The sequence below is a fragment of the Plectropomus leopardus genome, chromosome 13 (genome assembly GCF_026936395.1).
Source record: "Plectropomus leopardus strain MGB_pleo_1.0 chromosome 13, ASM2693639v1, whole genome shotgun sequence".
In the NCBI taxonomy this organism is placed as follows: domain Eukaryota; kingdom Metazoa; phylum Chordata; class Actinopteri; order Perciformes; family Serranidae; genus Plectropomus; species Plectropomus leopardus.
This window is the reverse complement of record NC_142188.1, coordinates 12,798,788-12,822,409: the sequence shown is the minus strand read 5'-3', so window position 1 is coordinate 12,822,409 and position 23,622 is coordinate 12,798,788. Positions and strand designations below refer to the sequence as shown.

Genomic DNA, 23,622 nt, shown 5'->3' with positions numbered 1-23,622 from the left:
TACCGTAGAATGACCCATTTACATATATCTACTTGAGGAGCAGGTCCGTGTCGATGGGGATGGCCACCGTTGACACCCATCATTAGCCGTCCCTCTGGGACGAGTCGAACAACATTGGAAAAAGAATTATTTTTAACATGAAACAGCTTTATTCACTGGTTTTCCTGGTTTACATTGTCTGTTCTGTTTGTTTAGGAGAGGAAGAGACCTCTGCGGACAATTAGGATCCAAGTAAAAACCCTTCTCAACATCTGGATCCTAAGAGAAAAAATATACATACATTAGCAGACGATTGGCTAACAGCCCGTCAGCAGCTGCCAGGATCGGAGAAAAACTGATTTGTAATGTGAAACAGTTTTATTCAGTTTTGTTACCGGTTTAAATGCCTTGGTCCTCTTTTTTTTTCTTTTTTTTTTTTTTGGAGTAGAAGAGACCTACATAAAATATGGCTCCCAGTACACTGAAGTAATCCTAACCAGGAGTTTCATCTGCTTGCAATCTGCAGTCCTCATTGTCATGAAATCCTTGTTCATTTGTTAAAGGCTGAAATTAGAGAATTTGGGGCGCTTTTTGCTTTAAAAAGGGCTATTTTGATAATGGACATGATGGCTGATTAACCTGCAGATCAACAGATCAATTAATCAACAAATCAGCTCAGCTCTATTTCTAATTGTCAAGAAATGAACAAAGGGGGGATGTGCATCATCCACATTTTTTGTTCGAATATAGGACAATTCTTGATGTGAGTCTGTGTGGCCTGGATTTATCTGCCACTTAGCATTATTCAACATGATGTGTGTGTGTGTGTGTGTGTGTGTGTGTGTGTGTGTGTGTGTGTGTGTGTGAGCATGAGTGCTAACGTGTGAACAGCATCAGTGCTGAATATTAGCATGTTATGTCAGCTCCTGTTGACAGCGACGCTTCACATTGTCTGTCAGTCTTGCAGTTTTGCAGTCGCGAACATGATCTGTTGACACTGCTTTGTATTGATTTGCAAGTGTTAAATCTTTGAGAGCATTTGTCACAGTCCTCACAGAACATCCACTGCAAGACAGCAAGTTGAGTGGATAGATTGATTTTTCTCCTGTCTTTGTCCAGTGAAGGATTAGTAAACCAGTGCAAATGATTTATTGGAATCATTTATGCGCAAATGTCTAGCAGTTAGGATATGGTTTAGAGAAATATCACTGAGAGAAGTGTGCTGCAGTAGCAATTGATGTGTAGCAGCAAAAGGAAGAGAGGTTTCTTAAAAGGTCGTTGTGGTTTGGATGATGTCATCCATCCAGAGGCTAAAGAGCCTCATTAATTTTCCACTTGTATAATCCATAACTCAGTATTTGACTTGGAAATGACTTGTTGCTCCCAATCCTGGAGCAGGAGAGAGCTGTTGGTCACTTCTCACCTCAGCCTTAGTCAAATCATGATGGAGTGGGAGGAGGCAAAGGCGGGTAAGACACCGGAGGATGGGAGAGGCATTTGAAATGCAAATATTTGTCTTGTGGCTGCATCTCTGGAAAATATTTTGCCAGGATTTATGTGTACCAATTGTCCAAGAAAGGGATAGATAATATTTGTTTTTTTTTTTTGTGTGTGTGTGTGTGTGTGTGTGTGTGTGTGTGTGTGTGTGTGTGTTCTGTTAATGCCCCTCTTTTGTGTTTGTAAATGTTTGCCAGTTTTTAATACTTTTGTTAATCCCTGTTGGGAAATTTGTCCTCAGTATCTCATCTGACCTTATCTAAGTAGGTAGAGACAGTGAGCAGATCTGGGAAATAATAAAGGTACAAGTGGAACATGGCTCACTTCAGCCTGATTTTGAAGTTCGACATGTCTTCAATTATATTCGTCAATTTAATTATTGACCACAGCAGCAAGTGGCTTTTTGTCATGTTCTCCTAATTTCTTGCAGTATGTGGGAATTTCCTGCCAAGTTGCTCATTGCCTTGTTTCGTGTTTTTGAAATTAATCAAACCAATCTGCTCAGGTTTCTAGGGTTTAAATGCTTGAAAAAGGTGTCTGTACACAACAAAAGAAAGCTGATGTTAATCCAGGTTTCACAGGGTTACTTAGACTAGTCAACCAGTCAAAATAAATGAAAAATAATAATAAAGCACTTAGAAAACAGTCAAAATGAGCATGATTTAATCAACGAGATTTAAATATTGTCCAAAGAATATTGTGTATATCAGTGATTATCAACCACGCATCGTTTAAGGAGTTCTAGGGGGTACCCATAAAAATTCGGAATATTTTATTTTTTTCACAGGTCTGCTTGGTGTGTAATATATATTAATTTAGGCGTGCTTGACATGAAAAACAAAAGCATTGTTTATTTAACTAGTCGACTTATCTCTACAATAGACTAATAGATTAACTGAGTAATTGTTTTAGCTGCACTTAAGTGTTTGTTTTAAACTTGAACAATGAAAAGCATGTAGATAAGCTGAAACTGAGTGTCCCTTTTATATTTTTATGTATTTATTTTCCATCATATTTAATTCTTGATAGACCAATGTTGTTTTGTGATAACTTCTCTGAGAGTTTTTCTCTCGGGGCTCACTGAATTTACTGCATCAGGCAAAAATCACACCCAAGTTGAAAAAAGGTCGAGTGGAGTAAACAATATTTTTCTCTATTTTGTCTATTTTATTAGATGTATTTTTTATTTTGTCTATTTTGGTTTGGTCTGAAGCTAGACTAGTCAAGCACAGACCATGAAAGTTCTGTTTTTACTTTGTTCATTTTGTTTTTAAGTGGTTTAGAGAGAAAGATGCAGACAAAAATACTGAAGCGGGTAACATAAATGCAAATGTGAAGGATAAGGAAGAAACTGAAACAACAGAAAAAACTGAAGGTACACTTCTGAAGGGTTATGCAGACAGATCGGCACAGCTGAGAGCGTGTTTCAGCCGAGAACAGTGTTTTTTTTCTCTCGATTGTATCACATTCAAACACATACAAGACTTGTGAGGATCCTCAACTGGCTGCCTTCCCTCTCTAACCCTTCGCTGTAATGTTACATCATCAACACAACCTCGTTCTTATGCCAAGCATAAAAATACTTTTTTATTCTCTTTTCTCAAGGCCAGCTATTCTCCAGGAACACAATGTGTACTTCACTTGTTACTTGGTTATGTAAAAATCCACTAATACGACAAACTTACAGAAATGCTGCCTGTTTGTTTCCAGGTTCTTCACGAGCCCTTGATAGACGAGGATCCGGTCTTCATCACCACATGCACAGAAAGAGAGCTGAGGAAGAGGAAGAAGAGAAAGTTCAGCCTCTGGGTTCGACAGTGTACTTCCACTGGATTCATCTGTCAGGTAGCAGCAAAAAAATACTCAAGGGAAAAATCACAAAGGGATTGTGTGGCTTTTGCTGACAAAAAAAGAAACTTTGTAATTCTCGAAGCACCTGCAAAATGGGAAATGCACCCATAACTGCGCTGCTAAGCAAATAGCGTCCTGGTGCTCCTGTACAATTTGCACATATTTAAATAAGCAAATGCATATATTTGTTTTGAAACTGGTGCATTTCTGTGCAAATTAGCCTCATTGCAAAAAAAGTTGGATGACAAAGATCAGGGCTAATAAGGGCTATTACAATGAAATTACTCAACATATCCTCATAGAACTGTTTGTATGGTATCTTACGAATTAGTGCCCCACGAATGAATGTAAAGTTATGTTGCTAATGTAAAGTTACAGAGGTTAAGTTTAGGCAAAAAAAAACTTTCTGTGGCTAGGTTCAGCAAGAGAAACATGGTAAGGATGAATCTTAAAATGACTTAAACTTCACTCAAAATTCACATGGTTCTAAACACAGCTCTCCTTGAGAAAGTCCTGGAGAAAAGTCCAGTGTTTGTGAGCCTTTCACCACCACAATCTACCTCTACCTCTGCTCTGGACCGCTTCCTTGTTGACTACCATCAGTGCAATTATCATGTGATCAAAGCCTTTGAAAATACGTGGGTTATGCACAAATTACTGGCTCATGATTATGTGGGATATGCACAAATTTGAGTGCATCATTTTTGGTGTGAAAATGTGCAAAAGGTTAATGAGAACAGCCTGAATTATTACACACTTAAGAGAACTAAAGCACCTTTATAAAAAGACTTTTCAGGGATAAACGCAGCAGAGATTGAAAGGCGAAGGCAACATCAAATGCAAAACATCAGGCATATTGTACTCAACCTCAGAACTTTCTGGGTCATATCATTAGCTATTATTTTTTGTGAATCAGACCTTGAGATGGGACAGATTGGGGTTGCAAGTGATACATTGAAACTCAAAAGGGAAATTGGAATATCTGCTCATGAGCACACCTGGCATGGCGGTTTATGGTGTTATTAGTGGCTGCAATGTGTTCTTCGTGAATTCACCCCTGACTGTACTCAGCAATCTAAATCAAGGTTATTTCAGGTCTGTAGTGCAAAAAGAAACAAGAGATAGTGAAGACAGGTGAAAGAGAAAAAGTACATGTATGTGTGGTTGCTTTAAGGGTACATTAATTTGCTGTTTTCAAACTTTGTGGCAGAAATATAATATTTTACATCAAAAATGCAAGAAAATGTCTTCAGTCTGCCTGAAGTCAAAAAGGCTTCTTGAAAACATTAGAGACTTTGATCTTCACCAAGGTTCAAATCTCATTCTCGTTGGTCGTTGATGTTGCATCGTTTTGCATTCAGCCAGTTACTTGCTGGTGCTACAAAGAATAAAATAACTTTTAATGATTCATGGGGAATGCTTGCAGGCTTTATACACAGAAAAGTTTGGTTTCAAAAAATGATCAAACTCATCTTGAAGTGAAAAATATCTTCTGGGTGAAAATATTGGTTGTCAGATTTCTCTTTTTGATGTTGTTTTAGATTTGAATAGCCGCTGGTGCAGGATTAGATCTGTGTTGTCACATTTCAGGCAGGCAGGGCTGCTCGTCTCACTAACAACCTTGCCCTTACCGCAACCTTCCACTCCTACACCGGTTGCTTATGTAACAACACCATTTAACTGGGGCCAGAGACTGCAGGAGGACTGACAGACCTGACCAACCTCGACCATTATCGACGACAGAGGAGAAAACACTAGAAACCATTACTGCCAGAGATCACCATTTTTATTCCGTATTGTTAAATTGGTGACAAGTAATGGAGGAAACCTCCTAACCACTGCACAGTATTTGTGAGACAAGATGCCAAACTGGAGGTGAAAATGTTCATTTTTCCATCAGGATGCAGGTTGTTAAAGCAATTTTTTATGACTGTATACATTTTAGGCGGGGCTCACACACACGCAGGCACACACAAAAGTTTGCACTGCAAAACTGGAGAGCACCAACACTGACATAACACATACCTCCAGTGGAGTCCAACTGTGCTTTGCATACATTTTTGACAAATACTTATATTACTATAATACTATATTTGTCCAAATTCTGAGACATCTGTCTCTGATATTCCCACATCTACCTCGATACCTTTGAGGGGAGGGGAATTCTGGAGTTTGTGCTGCTCATAGTGATGAAACATCACATTATTCATTTAACATATCCAGAAAGAGAGAAAGAGACTGTTTTCAGAGGGACTGTTTATTTGCTTGAACTTAATTCCACTTCCAAAGAAGATCAGACTTACAAAGATTAAGTCTATTAATTGACAGCAAATTAGTTGGCAACTGTTTTAATGATCAAAACATTGTTTTAGTATTTTCCTTACACAAAAAAGCTGAACATTTACTGGTGTCGTGCTTCTTAAATGTGAGAATTTCATACATTTCTTTGTCATACCGAGTAATAACTCAAATCACTTTGGAATTTTTGGGCTGTTGGTCGGATATTACAAACCATTTGAAGACGTCATGGGCTTTGAGAAATTACACAGGGCATGTCCCCAGACATTTTATTGATAGCCATTGATATGACTGCAGGAATGTCCACCGGAGCTGCCCTTGAACTAAATGTCTATTTTACCACCATAAGTCGTCTCTAATGTCCTTTCCATTAATTTGTTCTAACAGAATGTGTGAGAATGTGTCAGCGCTATGGAGTTGTATTATTCTGGTGTGCATGTAATGACTTGACCAAGTGGCAACTGACTTCATGTGTTCAATCAAGCCCCGATCAGAGGCACCTGTAGAGTAACCCACATACAGGGTGACTCATCCTGCATGCCTTATTTTGCACAGAGGAAAGTCCATCATGGATTGAAATGTTTTCACTGTTTGTACAGCATTTAAAATAAGCAGAAGCTTAAGCATTTAAAACCCAGACTCTAATCAATTAAGTGGTTATATTCTAAAATTGCAGTCTTTTTGGAATAAACATTCCTTTCTGGATGTCTGTGTTGAGCTGCAGTGGAGAAGATTTTTGTACTAAAAAGCCTGTAACTTTGAAAAATATCTACTTAAATCATCCGATCTCTTTAAGTGAAGTCTCAGACTGCTGAAGAACCATTTTACCTTTAGAAAAAAGTTTAAAATTTTGATTTTTGTCTTCCAACACTTGCATTGGAGGTTAAATGAAAATAGATGTTTCAATCTTTAATTCTTTAATATTAAAGCCCAGTATCTAACACTGGCATCAGAAACAGAATAAACAAAGAGTGTAAGTAAAACAAGCTGTTGTTTTCTTGTTTATGCATTTGGAGAAATCTGGTAGGAAGTGCAGTAATACAATATTACAACATTGTAAAGAAAAAGGCTTTTTGCTGCAGAGAACCCATAAATAGATAGATCTCAGGCATAAGACTTTGCTGCAGGGAAAGAGTTTCCATCTTTAGCCGGGATGTAGTCCAGAATTACATTAGTGGAGAGAGGGAACGGCCACGATCAGAATTTTAATTTGCCTTTTTTTGTTTCTTTTTGTTATCATTGCTTTGTATCAAATCGAATAACATAAATTCATAATTTTTTCTGTAATCCCAAACCTCCTGTGTAAAACCTAATTGTGTACAAGAGGCGTCACAAGCTCCATTTAGAGCCATATCCCATTATCCCATCCATTTAACAAATAAGCATTAGCATTCACACTGACTGTGGCCATTTGGCAGTTACACTGTCTTTACCAGTCCGCTGATGTGTGTCTGCACTGAGATCTTCTCTCTTCAAATGAATTGTGTGGAGGGAGAGAAAAAAAATTCAAAGAAATAAAACAAGTTAATGGAGTGAATCAATGAGATTCCATTAGCTAGTGCACCACACACACACACACACACACACACACACACACACACACACACACACACACACACACACACACACACACACACACACACACACACAGGCATGAACTGACCACTTAGTGTAATAGCTAAAGGCCTGACGTAGATGCTAGCTAATCAGGCTAATGCCGTTCAGCTTGTGAACAGCAGCAAAAAGAACATAAGGACACTGAGGGTTTACATCTCTGTTTGTATATATCTGATAATGGCCATCTTTGGAGGTCTTCTGCATATTTCTTTTGAGACTCTTATCTTCAAGGGCACCACATCTCAGCTCCACAGCTCAGTCCGCACAGCTCAGCCCGCCTTCATCCAGAGCAACATATCTGGCCAGCTTGTCATGAAATATTCATATTCAGAGCCCTCAGTGGGCGCTCCTAAAACATCTCTGTGATCCCCAAACAGTTTGGAAATTACAGATAGTTAGGGACATTTTTGAAAATGTAGGGCCTGATTTTAAGTATCAAAACTTATTTGGCAGAATACCATGAAATTTACTGAGCATATTCATGCTCTCCAGAGGATTAACTCTTTTAATGTATGGACAATTTATGAGCTTTTTAGAGACTTAACAGTAGAGATATGAAAAAGAATAAGGGAAGAGAATAAAAGGGGGAATGGATTGCAGGTCTCCATCCAGACTCAGACAGGGGATGCTGCAGTTTATGGTCTATGCCTTAACCCTTTCAAAGCTGAGCAAAATGGTTCGATGGTAGGAAGGCAATAAGCAATGAAAAAAGAAATTACCTCAAAATGAAAAAGTATGAGAAAATTACATGAAAATTTGTTTAAAAAGAAAGAAAGAAAAACGAAAAGAAAATAAGGCAAAAATAATTCTATAACATATTTTTAAATATGTAATTATGCTAATAATTTTTTTTCTGTTTTTGTATTTTTTTTCTATCTTCCTTTAAAAAAATATTTTCTAAATCTACTAATGTCACTAAGTGTCACTTTCTACCCAGAAAATCCACTAATAAAAACTTCAGAAGCAAAATCATCACAACTGGACATGTTCCAGCAGGAATTTCACTGGAAATTCAGGAGAAATTTTCCACATCAGCAACCAAGATCCCTGACGTTAACATGCAGCTATATGTAGGAGTGTAATATAAACACTTGCAGTCGTGTGCCTGGAGGAAATGACAATATAAAGAAATTAGTCACAAGCTGACATCAGCTTGTCTCGAAAGTAAAGAAATAAGTTATAAACCAGGTGTTCATCACAATCTAAAGCCTGAGGTTTTTGCTCACAGGGATTACTTTTACACAGATTTAAGTCATTATTTGAAACTTTGGCCACATTTAACATGAACATCTGACAAAGTAACATTATAAACATCACAGAAAATAAGGTAAAGCATAAAGAAAAATGCTGGTGGAAATTGCTGATGATAACGGCGCATTACTATGACAAAGTCCAAGAGGATTTTGATTTCAGCACCTTAATGGCCTTTTCTCTAGGGCTACCACTCATGAAACAAAAAAAACCCCAAAAAACAACAACAACAACAAAAAAACAAGCAAAGAAAGAAAAGAAGAAGAAAGAGAAAGAGAAGAAAAAAAATCAGCAGGTTGGCATTTTTTGTTTTAAATGCCAACCTGCTGATTTTTTTTCTACTACACAGTGTTGTAAAATGAAAATTGCAGCCTTGCAGAGGATTAAGAATTTTCTAACCCAGTAGACAATAAAATGGTGCTTAAAACTTAAATAAAGTTTGTTAGTTTTATGTCTGCTTTATCGACATGCCCTGTCACTCTCCGCCCACGCTGCAGATCTCAGTCCATCTGAAGGAGGGCACAGACGGTCTGGCCACCTTGAAGAACAAGCCGCAGCTCCACAGCCTTGTGGCCAAGCAGCTCTGCCAAAACATCTCTGGCAAGAACACCATCATCTTCACGGGGCCGTCCATCACCAGCCTCAGCCTCTTCACCGAATTCAGCAAACAAGGTACACAAGCTGTAATCTATTGGTCTGTCTCTGTCATGCTGCCTAAATTAAACACCTTGCTTTGCACGTCCTTTCCCTTTTCTTCTTTGGTGCACAGATTGTAGTCCTATCCTCATCTCCCTTCCTTTTTCATTTTTTATTTGTTTATTTGTTTTTAGTCATGTTGTGACAGTAGCATCCTGAGGCCAAACGGCGCAGAGAGGAAGACAGTCTGTTGCATTTCACCTTCAAATGAAACTTCATAGCATGACAATATGCAGCTAGAATGATTCATTTTCTTTTCTTCATCTGTCTGTCTTTACACCCTGAGTGAGAGATCTTTATCCACATGGGGAATGTGTGAAAGCACAAGCATGCTTTTGTCATATGTCGATGAAAACATGGCAGACTCTACCTGTCAGCTAGGGACTTAAACATTTATTCTGTGGTCCCCGGTGGAAAAAGCAAAGGTACTTTTTTCTTGTCAACTGAATGTTACACTTGGCGACTTGTTGAGATTAATGTTTTTTTTTTGCTGTTTAACTAACATCGACCATAACCTGCCTGGGATGCACTGCAACAGACTCTTAATTGTCTTTTGACGTGCACAATACATCATGGAAGATTCAGCGGGGAGTGTTTCGCCTTGTCACAGCTCAAAAAATCAATACGTAAAGTGGACGTTTAAGAGAAACACCACTTACTGTTACACCTGACAACTTCTGAATCAGACGGGTTTTTTTTTCTCGAACTGTTAAAGCCTACATTCTCAGTATGTGATATTTTATCAGACGGTGATCTGCAGGAAAAAGTTTTGGAGGAAATTGTGATATTTTATGCTGATAATCTGCCTTTGAAGCAGGTTTCCACAGAGCTCTGATTTTCATGCTCATTATTCCAAAGGCATATTTTATTATGAAAGCATAATCCTGTTGTGTGGTTATGGTGAGTCACAGTTGAATTCTCCTCACTGACCTGTTTTCTTCTTTCGTAATAATAGCAAAATATAGGACAATGTCATGGTTCCATAAAAGGCTGAAAATGAGCGAATCAGTGATGGAAGAGAAGAAATATTCCCAAAACAGAGCAGACTTCTTTGGTGATATCATCAGCATGGCTTAAATTGAAAAGTTTTTACATTCCCGTTATCACAAATGCTCTTTTACTAAACAATAACACAAGAGCAATTTTGAACTCAACCAGGCAGAGACGCAGAACGTCAAATAAAGAAAAACATGTCTGGAGATAAAATCAATATTTTGTCATCTTAATTGGGCGAAGCTACCATGAGGCATTCAGGAAAAAAAAGTCAGTTCTGAGCATGTGAAGGCATTGTCCGACTTTTTCTATCAAATTTATCGTGCTGGATTAATTTGCAGAGTTAATTACCTCTGCAGCACTTACTGTGGAGACGCACACACACATATTCACATACTGTACTACACAGATAGAAATCATTCTCCAAACTGAGAGCAAATCAGCAGCACTCAGCCACATGATTGTTTCGCTGCTGCTCATCCATGTAAGAAATATAGAAACTGAAGGGGTGGAAAGACAGCTGTGAGAGAAATAAACAGTCTACAGTAGTTTGTTTTGTGAGTTTTGGTTCCTATCAGAAGCAGAAAGCTTGGAAAGCACAGAAAATGCACAGAAGTTACTGCAGGAATGTATAGTGATCAACTAACAGGTTTTTTCCATTAATTGTTTAATCTATGAAATGTAAGAACATCATGAGAAATGGCCATTGTTATTTTACACTCTCACTTTTTTTTAACAGATTATCTGTCCCTCTTTCAAAATATAGTGAAAGTTTCAGTGAATATGACTAACTAAAGCTTTAATCTGTTGATTATTTTCTCAATGAATGGCATTTAATTGTAAAAGATACCTCTTGCAATATCTCAAAACCAAAGTTGACATATTTATGTCTTGTTTTGTCTGACCAACAGTGGTAAAATATTTTGATTAATATGATAGAAGACTGAATACCAGCACACATCCAGATTTGAGAAGCTGCAAACAGGAAATCTTTGCAGTCTTAAAAAAACAAACAAAAAAACATGAATGATTAACTAATTATCCAAACGGTTGCCAATTAATTTTCTCTCTCGACTAATCCATTGGTCTCTAAATATTTATCTTTAGTAAGTACCATTTAGGGCTGCAGCAGTATACTGGTTTCACAGTATATGGTATACATGGTATATGGTACTATTTTATATTTTATACATAATTTCTACAAATGCTAACTTGTCTTTGTATTTATCCTTCTCTAGATATTTACTGTTGCGGTCTGCTGAGCACCAGGAAGAGCGACTGTACAGGTTTACCACAGAACATGTTGGTCTGCGGCTCTACGCCGGCACAGCGCGGCCAATCCAGAGTAATGATGAAAGGCACCATGTCACTCATCAGCTGGTACAACAAGGGACACTTCAGGTTCCTCACCAACAGTTATTCCCCAACCAAACAAGGTAAACGCTGCCCTGATGCACCCAGAATTACAACTCTAAAAGAAGATTTGAATTCTGAATATTTTATGAACTGTAGTACTGGCAGGAGACAGTACACACAATATGCATTAGTGCATAAAATGTATTTATAATTGTAGGAAACAAACACAAATGTGCCATAATATTTACTGTCATTTCTGTATGCAAGTTACCATCAGGTGAAATTGGCACTTCGTTAAGCATTTGTGTCTGGAAAAATCAATGAGAGCTTCTAATCCATGATAATCCCTTTCCAGGAGGCAACAGGATCATGATATTCCCCTCCTCTTACAGAGTAATCCAGTCTCGTTGAAACAATTTTGTTAGGTGTTAAACCCAGCTGAGGTGCTGCAGTGTGTTTGAGCTCTTTAAATGAAGAGTGTGAAAGCAAAGCCCTGGATCAGTTTAACTGTTATTATCCAGTATTGATTTTCTCTCCTCTGTGTGTGTGTGTGTGTGTGTGTGTGTGTGTGTGTGTGTGTGTGTGTGTGTGTGTGTGTGTGTGTGCGTGCGCGCGTGCGCATGAGTATGAGCATGAGCATGTGTGGATTTTTCAGTGTGTACAAAAAGGAGAAAAAAACTAGTTGTCAGCAACATTTTGTTCTTATTATTACACATAATAAAACTATATCAAGATTAGTGATTGTTATGAAGGTAATATTATATGATGTATAACAGCACTATTATAGAGATGTTTAAATGTCATGTTTATCTCCCACCTACATTTACCTAACCATAACATGAGTAGAAATATTTCTATTAATAAAATATGCAGTCTTAATTACTACAAGATTAAATTTCCTCTTTAGCTGGTACAGAAAAATATACGCCAAGTAGAATAGCCAGAAGAGCATGCAGGCTTGCACACTGCAAAATGCGATCAAATGATGTGGGACATTCTAGTATTTTTTGCATGTTGCATTTGACCTACTATGTATTGGGATGTACTAAATCTTTTTCTGGCATGCTGAATATAAGCATTGTATGGGTATAAGAACACAATGCAAAAAAGCCCTATTAAGCAAAGCAGCCCTGCAGGGAGTTCAGCTAAAAACATAAATAGTAACAAAGCACACCTGTACAGCCTACCCCATGTGAAGAAGTGCAACTTTTCCTCTCCCTTGTCTGGTTGTTGGCCAGATGACCACATGATCTGGAAAAAAATGAGTCCCATGATAGGATCTCTGCTGTATGTATTTCACTTTTATTATGTTGTGTGTGTCTGTGGCAGGTATCATCATTAAGAGAAAAAGTGGGGAGATCCCATGTCCATTGGCTGTTGAGGCCTTTGCAGCGCATCTCAGCTATATCTGCAAATACGACGACAAGTACAGCAAGTATGTACAACATCACGAGTTAATTCAGAACTATACATGCACTATGTAATCTTTAACCTGCTTTCTTACCTTTGGCGTTCCTGTTTTAGACATAACATATCCTGCCCTTAAAGATACATCCTTACTTTGTCTGGCGTCACCACTGGCTTTGGGTGACTTATTCAGAGAAATATCTGGTATTTTGTTTTGATCTCACACCCTCTTGACTTTAGCCTTGTGTTTGCTTTCCTCACATCCATTTCTCCTCTCATGCATTGAGCTCAACTGCCAATCAGAGTGATTTCACTCATTGACAGGCGTCACCATCCCAAATGCCAATTCAACATGTCGAATCCGCCTAAACAAAAGCAGACAAGGGCAGAGTGTGGGACACACTGCAAAAATTAGTGCAACTGATGCACACCGATGGCCAATTGTCAGCTTGGTGTGTCAGGGCTCGTAGGATTTGGCCAAAATGTCTAACTTGAGGCTTCAAAACAGTAGTCCACAAACCAACGTCACGATGGCTACGTCCACTTCTTTTTTATAGTCTTGACCATTAGGGCTGTACCCGACTCAGAATTAGGCCATTTGAATCAGATTTGGTTGTTTAATATGAATATTTGACAATTTACTTTGTTTTCCATACAAAGACTTAAAGTTTAAACGGGCTCAGCGGGACATTCATTGTGACAGCGGCTTTCACGTAATAGAGTAGACAACCTAACTGCACTAACGATGGATCGGAAATGTGCAACAACATTTTTTGCCAACACTAGCTATCAAACAAAAGCTAGAGACTGTGTCAAGTTAAGTTGCTGTGAGCTGTAAATTCACTTCATAAGAAGAGGGTCACTCTCTCTCCTCCTCTGTGCTGCTGCTTGCATGTCCGCACCTGCCTGTACCAAAGAGTACTGTGAAAGACAAGAGCACTGCCCCACTTGAAGAAATCTAGTTCGACTGAAGGTCTTCATCTGATGATCTGAATCTCCGACTTTCAAGGGGCAGCCATAATAAACATTATCCTGTTTTTAACACCGACTTGCTTTAAAGCGTATTAATAATAGTGGACAGTGAATATTATTCATTCATTTAATAGATGATCTTTGAGTAGAAACCCTGGCGTAAACACATATTTTCTCCAACAGGTACTTTATCTTCCATAAGCCCAACAAGACCTGGCAGCAGGTGTTCTGGTTGAGCATCAGCATCGCCATCAACAACGCTTACATCCTCTACAAGATGTCTGACGCCTACACGGTCAAACGCTATAGTCGAGCACAGTTTGGAGAAAGACTGGTCAGAGAGCTGCTGGATTTAGACGACTGCTCCCCCACACAGTGAGGAGGAGGAGGAGGAGGACAGCAGGAGCACACAACACACACACACACACACACACACACACACACTCACACACACACAAACATAATCCCCACACATGCATTCACACTTCATTATGGTTGTACAGACTCTGAAGTCTGTGTCGATGTGATAATACTGAAGCAGTGCCAAGCCTATGTCTCTCTTCCTCTAGTTGTTTTCTGTGGTACTGTAAATATTCATGAACACACGACTGCACACTACACAATAGAGAATCATGAGCCATGGGACATTTCACATGCCTCAACTGCAACTTTTAACCACACAGATTTACTAGGGATTTGTCAGCAGGAGATATTTCACAAGCAGAGATGCAATCGGGGACAATGAAACCAGGATGAGTTCGCCCTTAAATGATGTCAGCTTCCAGTTTTAACTCTTATCAAAGAGCAAAGTTCTCGATTTGAGCCTGAATCTCCCGTGTGAGTGTCCAAACATACTCATCAAGCTAAAAAGGCTACATGTAGCTCGATATTAACACTCTGCAAAAACACCTGTGACCCTGTAACAAAAACTTAGTAAACAGGAAAATGGTGTGTTCACACACTGCATGCATAAAGAATCTGGATCGTGATGTTCTCTTGTTCGGTGTGAAAATGATTTCTGCTCCAGGTGGGTTTTTGAAACTTTTCTTTTTTTGTGCGTGTGTATGTATTTAGCAAGTGGAACTGCCATTTGTGTGCAACGTTGAGCCTGAGGATGTAAATGTACGGCTATTGTGACCCAGATGTGTCGTGTTGCTGCATACTGTGTACTCGCTGGAGGAAGACTGTCAGGTGATGTAAAGCCACACACAGCAGTGTACCACCAATTCATGGACTCACACTTCAAAAGAGCCAAAAAAATATTAAAAAGGAGACTTGCTTTGGGATTTTTTTTATGTATTTGTCTTAGCCTTGAGCAGTATCAAGGTGCTATGATATACCAGGGTATTTAGGAATACAGACATTATGATACAGTCAAAAATACAGGCTCTCCTGTTTCTATTAAAGTAATATGGAGATGCTATATTTAAGTGGTGTAGTGCACAGCACCCGCCAGCAGAGGTCAGTGTCTACTGGTGGGACAGGCAGCTGAGCTGAGAAAGATGGGGACTGTGAGTGGTGGGGATAACATTACAGGACTGTAAACATCCAGCCAGCAATGGCAGAGAGACTTCTAGGGAAAACAGCATATTTTCACATCTAACCCAGTGAATTAAGGATTTGTTTTTATCAATCCAGAGTTGGAGATTGTTGGAACAGCTTTTTTTTATTGTTTGTGTTGAATTTCAAAGAAGTGTGTTTTTCAACATATTAACAAGGCAAGTAACCATAAGAGAGAAACAAATTGGGAAAGCTAAAATTACCCCTTTTTATTACACAAATACCGTTATGTACCATATGCCCCGATGAAATGTCAGGAAGGTGGGTAGGAAAGAATAGAGACCACCCGAGTCAAATTTCAACAGTATATTTACAACAGTAAATAACACCAAACAACACTAAATAACCCTGACTAAAAAGGCAACTTTGACAACAAAACAACGAAGATAAAGTTAAGACGGGAAGAGATTTTATGTTTTATTCATCAGGACTGTGTGGGTGAGGTCTGATCAGATTTGATTGACAACATAAAGAATCAACTTCAAACTGTTTTATCATTATTCAGCTACTGCTAAAACCATTAAACCAGTGAGCAGAGCACAGAGACAGATACAAATACATTAATTAACCAAAACAGTTCCAACTTTGGCAGAAAATGCACTCATGTTCTTCATAGTAAGAATAACAAACAAACAAAAAAGACAATAAATGCCATCAAATCTTCAGCCTCCTTTCACACCAACACTTTTTAAGGCAGGTTAACTCATCTTATTTGTCCCGACTTATTACTCATGTAGTTAACTGTGCTTTGTGGGGCACAACAAGTTCCAAATCTCCTTGATTGGATGTTAAGTAAGCCAGTGTTGCTAAGCAATGAGTGCAGTCTTGGCAAGTGGGCAGGGGGTTTGGATAATATTGCTTGGCAAGATTTAGCTACAAGAAGTAAGAACTGAATCTCTGATGGCTTATAAGCAAACTAAAATGTTGCAACAGATCTTAATGCAGATAAAATTGGAGCCCAAATCTCATCAGGAACTTTACTTCTCTCATAAACATGGCTAATCACTATTTATGAGAATATTTGCAAGTAATGAGAATGGTGGATATGCTGTCCGTTATATATGTCTCTGTAAAAATCATCTAATACATTTTCATCTGAAATGCAAGCATTTTGTGTCCTTCCAGTGGCACATTTTTTTTTGCCAAGAAACAGTTCTAGACCTGCCACCTCATGTCCAGCCAATGGAAATGTTTATCTGATGCAAATGCACTTACTGTCTCCACACCATACGACTAAACACACTGCTGTCTGTAGCTTTAATGAGGACTCTAAAGCCCACTTTGCTTTGCTTAAAAAGTTATGCAGTTGACATGTTATAGTCACGCTGGAGTCACATTATGAAGATTTTAAGTGAAAGGTTTTGATTTGTGCTTGCTCAATCAGCATGGTTCGATGTGTGAATACATATTGCAGTGAGATGACGGTGTTTACGCTGGCAGAGCAGAGTCATGGAGTGATTTTGCTGGCAGGGCTCATGCACTTTGTCCCATCACAGTCTTGCACTTTGAGGAGAGTTGTAAAGGTAGCAACATGTTTACTAGATAATCCTTTTTGTTTTTAACCCAATGATAGTATACACTGCTTTCAGAAAAAATATAGAAAATATGAAGAGATGTGTAAATATATACGTAGAAAAATGAAATGGATTATATGAAAATATGCCAATGAAATAAGGCCAACAATTACAGACTATAACCAAATCAGAAAAGATTTCCACTGTAGATTTAGAGTACAGTATGTATGTGTATATTTTGTTTACAAATTACTGTATTGAGTGTATGTCCATAATCACTCTGTCACTGAGACTCAAGATTGTCATTTTTTTTACTTTTACACTAATCCAAAGCATTGTTGTTGTCATTGTGGCTCTTGTCATCCTGTGTCTACTCACTGTTTACCTTGAAGCAACACTGGAAATTAGGGCTGCACCATATGAGGAAAATGTAATAACACTGTTGAATTGCAATAATGATATTGCTTGTGATAGATAAACAGATAATGAAGTTTACTTGGTTTCCTGCTCTTGTCAGTAAACTGCATAAACATGAGTTATTTGTTAAATAAAAAGATGAAATTAAATAATTTCCAACATTCTTCTATTGAAAAAGTGAACTGAAATGGCGTCAATTAAAAAATAATGATAGTTAAATTGATTTATTCTCTTTTAACTGATTCAAAATATCCCTTAGTGCAATACTGCAGTTTCTCGCAATGTGTTTATTTTGCAAGTTCATGTTGCGATGATAAAAATCCGATATATTGTGCAGCCCTACTGGAATATTAGGAGGATCCCACTGTCATGTCATGTAGTGTCATCTTGTGATTTTAACAGTGTCCGATATTGACAAATCACCGGCACGTTTGGTACAAACTTGATTGGGCCATGTTACTGAAGCCTGTCCTATATTGGTGATCAAAGGGGAAATCCACATTACTGAAAACTCTTTAAAATGTTTTAAGTAAGTATTATTGGTGGCGCCACTGTAGCGGTCATAACTTGATTGCTTTTCATTTTCCTCAGAGCCTAGCAACTATTTAAAAGTTGGCTAATAGTAATGCTCATTCATTCATTGGCCATAACCACTTATCCTCTTTAGGGGGCTGAAGCCTATCCCAGCTGTCATTGGACGAGAGGCGGAAAGGTTGCCAGACTATCGCAGGGCTGACACACTTATAGACCGACAACCATTCATGCTCACATTCACACCTATGAGCAATTCAGAGTCACCAATAATCTGACTTGCATGTCTTTTGAATGTGGGATGAAGCCGGGGAACCCAGAGAAAACCCACGCTGACACAGGCAGAACATGCAAGCTCCTTGCAGAAGGACCCTCACCCAAGGTCCAAACCTCATTTGCTATCAGAATCGTTTTAGATTCCTACAAAAATAATCAGAAATTTGTGAGTCCCTGAAATAAAAAAGAGCTTGCATGTCAGTCCACAGACTTTTTTTATCAACATATAACAAATATTCAGAGAGAAAAATCTATTACACAAAGGGCAGAGGAACCAGTTTCTCCACCAAGACTAACCTCAGAAGGCCTTGATGCATGCGTGTTTACCTGCGAGGCATGTTGTGGTCTGAATAAGGGGCATGGATGCAATCATCACTAACTGAAGCAGAAATAGACAAGGCAGGCTGAGCATAATAAAGTCCAGATTTCCAAAGCAAAATGAATCCCTGAACTGTGTCACAAAATGATGAAGGATACAAGAGTATCTTTTGAGTTTTCCTTCACAGTCAGTCACGCTTGTATAAAAATGAGCTGCGTGTGTAAATGGGCATTCAATCTGCAGCTCATGGTGGACTGAAGCAAATCACCAAGGATGTGTGTATCTGTAGTACTTCTATTGCTCGACTCAGACCACAAACAAGACAAAATTATGCACCAGGGACACTGCTAAGCCACGGTTAGCTGGCAACAAATTATACATGAGTGTGAGAGGAAGAAAAGGGGGTAGCATTTGGAGATTTTCTGCCCATGTGGTTATATTGTTATCACCCTAACTGCCGACTGAGAGCTGAGTGGCTTTACGCCGTCTCCTTTTTTGTCATCTATCAAAAGAGAAGGGACGAGGATCCTCCCCTATGATGCTTTTGTTCATTCAGCTCAGTGAGTTTTAGCCCACATAGATTTAAAAACACTGATTTATTTTAAATTCTCAGGTTGATCTCTGACCTGATTATTCCATCCAGCCGGCTCCATTGATCAGCCATGAGTCCCCATTTCTATAGTGCCTTTTCCGCCCATTTATTCCCCTCTCACTGCAGTGATTTAGTGTTGTTGATGTCCTGAAATGGAGTTGATGTCAAAGATTTAAACAGATTAGATTTTAAAAATGAATATCTTGTCCTGCATGGTGTGAATAATATAACTAGAGAAATAAATCACTTCCACAGTAGGGTTTAAGTAGCTAAAAATGTTTTATGCAGCCCTGTGCCCTTGTCCCATTGCAGTAATGTTTCAAGTAATATTTCACAATTTCACACAAGAGGCGCCACTGGAGTCAGCACTGCATCCTTTATTAAGCTTCTGTAAAACATCTCAAAAATAGAAATAGGTCTGTGATAGATAGATAACAGATAAAGGTAAAAAGGACAGCAGATCTCAGTGATGGATGTTTTCAACCCCGTCTCACTCCCTCAAATACAAACACTGATGAACAGGGGCATCCTTAAGAAAGCAGGAAAGTCTACATAGGGTGGGCAGTATGGGGCATGGATTAGCCCAACAAACTCCAGACTTTCACTGTTGCACTGGCTGTTTGTGTCCTGTGTGAATCCAAAACTGTGGTTTTAATAACAACATTGCGTGCTGGTAAATGTAGCACACTGCATTAGTGTCCTTTGTGACATGACATTACATTATGTTAAGGACAACCATACATGTTTTAAGCCAAAACATGATATTTTTTTTCTTAACCTAACAACATGATTTTGATGCTTAAACCTAAAATCAACAGTTTTTTTAACTGCCTTGTAAGCTTATTTCTAAAAGACTGTATGCATTTAACAAGTAGAAACTGTACATTTCCTGTGAAAACTAAAGTTTATTTTGAAAAGACGCAATCCATGTCACAAGCAGAAATTGACACACCATCCCTGAACATCCTAAACTGAAGCTTGAGGGCTACCCAGCGCATCATATTTTGACTTTGTATGGACACTGACTAAGTGTTTTTAACAAGCTGGGAGTGAGAATGTGTGAAGTTTTGTTTACATGGGTAAACCTCTATGTAGGAACCTAGTTCGTATGTCGGAGGACATGGGTGAGCCCCACTAAAGTCAGATCATCCCATTGCCAATTACAGCCTTAAAACAAATTATAATCACCAGTAAGAAAGGCAAAGGAGAAGTTTCACAGGGTTTTACTACAGTGGCGTTTGTTTATGTCAGATGTGCAAATGGGAGTAAACAAAGCCAGATGGGAAGGAGCAGGCTACTGTGCAACCGCTACGACGGAAACATTTGTCTTTCATCCAGCTTCAGACACACGGTGATCCCTAAATCACTTGATAAAAACTTGCAAAATGATGCCATGAAATAAATCAACCTCACTGTCTGTTGTTTTGTGGTGATGAAAAGCAGTAGTAGTACATAAGATGTGTGTGGTGTGCCGTATGTGTCATCTCTGTGTAGTCTGTCTGTGTTTATAGCCAGCGAGTGAGACAGTTGACATAAGAGTGAGTAAAGATATTTAATAATCCAAGTCACTAACTGTGGATGTGGTAGAGACTTTAAATGACTGACCTCAGGGCTTTATAACCAACTGCTGTACTATATATATACTTATTGAAATAACAAACACTCAAAATGGACTTCTATAATCTTATCAGGTGCTATCAAATCACTGTAAAAGTAATAGTAGAGTTAGATTTGTTGTTGTTTGGAGCTCAGCAACCAAAACAGTAAAATCCAGAGTCATAAAATTCACGTTTTCCTGGGTAAAATAAAAATATTAATGTTACCGGGCACCAAAAGCAAACTCAAACTGTTCAAGTGGTAGACCTATTACACTTTTGGTTTGTAATGAGCACTGTGGGCTAAAGTGTTATCTAGTTTCACAGTGGGGCCAGAGGGATGTGTGTATGTGCATGTAATGTGGGATAATATGTATAAAAATAACTGGTGTGCACTGGACCAAATAACTTTCTAAAAATGTATGTGGTGATGAGTTGTACAAGGCTATCGTGTAAATGTGTCTTCATTAAAAACTCACCATATGTGGGCGCTTCATCATAGATTTGGAGAAGCTCTTTACTCTGTAGCAAATGACTGACAAACATAAGAAAGGCACAGATTAGGTGCTGAATGTGCATCATGGTACTTTTCATGATTTGAGTGCAGAGCATTTGTTTACTAAGCCTGTATGATTAGAAGATGTTTCTCTGCAAAACATAATCTTTTGAGCGTAGCTTTCAATACATCAAGGACTCATTGTCGTAGTTAGGGACTGTACAAAAATTATTGCTGTGTGAAGGGGAGCTGAAATTGATGATTTGATCACAACTACAACTATGACTATTCCCCAATGCTGGACCCAACACATTTTTAAAAATATTATTGGATTTGTTACAAACAAAAAAAGAGCTAATAAGCAATAAAAAAAAAAAAAAAGAAATAATAGCGCATCCCCTCTAGATGTCACCCATTGATTTAAAAACAATTCCTAGATACCAGATGCCAAGATGGCACCTTTTCACTTAGGTGGAGTTGCTCGTCTGGCGTATACACCAAAAACATTTTTAGCCTCCGGGTTAACCTCTGCGGTATGCAGCCCAATGAATATGCACAGTAGTATTTCTCCCACTGGCCACACCCACATGTTCATGCTCAGCTCATAAACTTTAAACTGTGGTCACAGATTGTGGGGAAAATACTTTTTGGGCCTACAATACCACGAATGGCCAGTGAGAAAAATTGAATGCAAGGCTGAGCTGCTTTCCCGGGGGCCTGGTGGCACCTTGGGCAGCCGTCTATGTCATCTATGAGAAGATCCGCAACTGCCCTCCCACCTAAAATCTCAGAATAATATAACAGTATTGGGTGTTGTTCATTACATTTGACAAAACATACTTTTATGATCCACTGATTGATTTATTTTATTTATAGTAAATCATACAAGGGAAGGCTGTAATAAGATTTAAATGAGACTTTTCTGACTGATCATTTTTGCACAGTCCCGTATCAGACACCATAATACACAAGATGCAAAACTACTTTGTGAAAGTCTATGTTTAGCTGCTATTAAAAAAGTCGCCCAAACAAAACAACAAACAAGTTTCAGTGTTTCAAATGTGGGTCAGCTTTTTATTGTTTTGTGCTGGATGCCCTTTACACTGTCATTGTACGATGGCCTGGCGAAAAGCCCAACCAATGTTACTCAAGCGTTTCATTGCGCTGAGATTCTGCCTTCAGCTCTCAAGGAACCAAACCTGTCAGTTAAATTATGATGCCAACCTGCTACACTGTTCCTCGGTAATGATGGGGCATCATGCCATCTCTCACCTTGTTTGACCTACTGAATTATAAAGGACTGACTCTGCTTTGTATGGCTCCTTCCGTCACTTGTGCATTCACCACAGCTTCTTCTCTTCCTGCCAAGGACTGATGTTGTTGTGAAGTGTGTGAGTACACTCTCTGCGTCCCTGTGAGCGTTTTTGTCTTTCGGTTTGAAAAGCTGTCAAGGCTACAACTAGGTTACATGTGGCTAAAAAAAATTAATAACGTAAATCTTGACAGTATTTCACCAGCTAACACTCACTGGATTCTGTCTCACCCGAGCTCTGTAGATTCGCTGCCATTTTGCACACACAGTATCTAATAAATGTTCCTGGTTTGGTTACGCCTGCCTTGTCAAAGATGTGTTTTGTTTATGGAAAGTACTTTGTGTGTTGGACTTGCACTGCATGAAGAAACAGCATGGGAAAATCCCATTGTTGATGCAAACATGGGTGGCACAAAAAATGAATCATATGCATCACACACAGGGTCTGATCTAAATAATAACGTAAACAAAACTCGCACGTCACATAATCCCTTTGTTGTAACATTTAATGTTAAAGGGATAATTCACCCCAAATTTAAAGGAGCATATTTTTCCTCCTACCTGTAGTGCTATTTATCAGTCTCAATCGTATTGGCCTGAGTTGCAGAGCATTGGAGATATTGGCCGTAGAGATGTATGCCTTCTCTTGAATATAATGGAACTAGAGAGCACTCAGCTTGACAGTAATGTCTTTTTCCAGAAGTCACGACCCGCTTACTCAGAATAATCCACACGTTGGTGTTTGGTTGAGTTTTTCAGTTTTTTCTTTTTTTTTGTTGTTTTTTGGCACTTAGAGCAATACAAGCCGAGTGTCATCTAGTTTCATTATATTCGTGAGAAGGCTCTCCACAGCCGTTATCGGCAACACTCTGCAACTCAGACCAAAACAATCTAGACTGATAAATAGTACTTCAGGTAATAGGAAAAATATGTTGGCCAATTTTTGATTTTGGGATGAATTGTCCCTTCAATTGTGTCTTTATTTCAATAAAGTCCTTAATTTGACTGTGATCTTGTAAGACATGAAATATGGCTGTCTCTCTACTTGTTTCTGTCATGTAATTCAAACGTCACCATTTGCTTATAGAACAGT

General features: G+C 38.6%; 1 protein-coding gene across 1 annotated transcript in view; it reads left to right on the top strand.

Moving 5' to 3' along the window:
- The window catches only part of pgbd5 (piggyBac transposable element derived 5), a 36,240-nt gene extending 13,414 nt beyond the window's left edge, over positions 1-22,826 (top strand). Inside the window, exons 3-7 of the mRNA XM_042502284.2 lie at positions 3,187-3,321; positions 8,991-9,165; positions 11,421-11,618; positions 12,868-12,973; positions 14,101-22,826. Of these exons, the coding sequence (XP_042358218.1) occupies positions 3,187-3,321; positions 8,991-9,165; positions 11,421-11,618; positions 12,868-12,973; positions 14,101-14,296 (810 nt within the window). The 3' untranslated portion in view covers positions 14,297-22,826. The remainder of the gene's footprint in view (positions 1-3,186; positions 3,322-8,990; positions 9,166-11,420; positions 11,619-12,867; positions 12,974-14,100) is intronic.
- Positions 22,827-23,622: the final 796 nt, after the last annotated feature.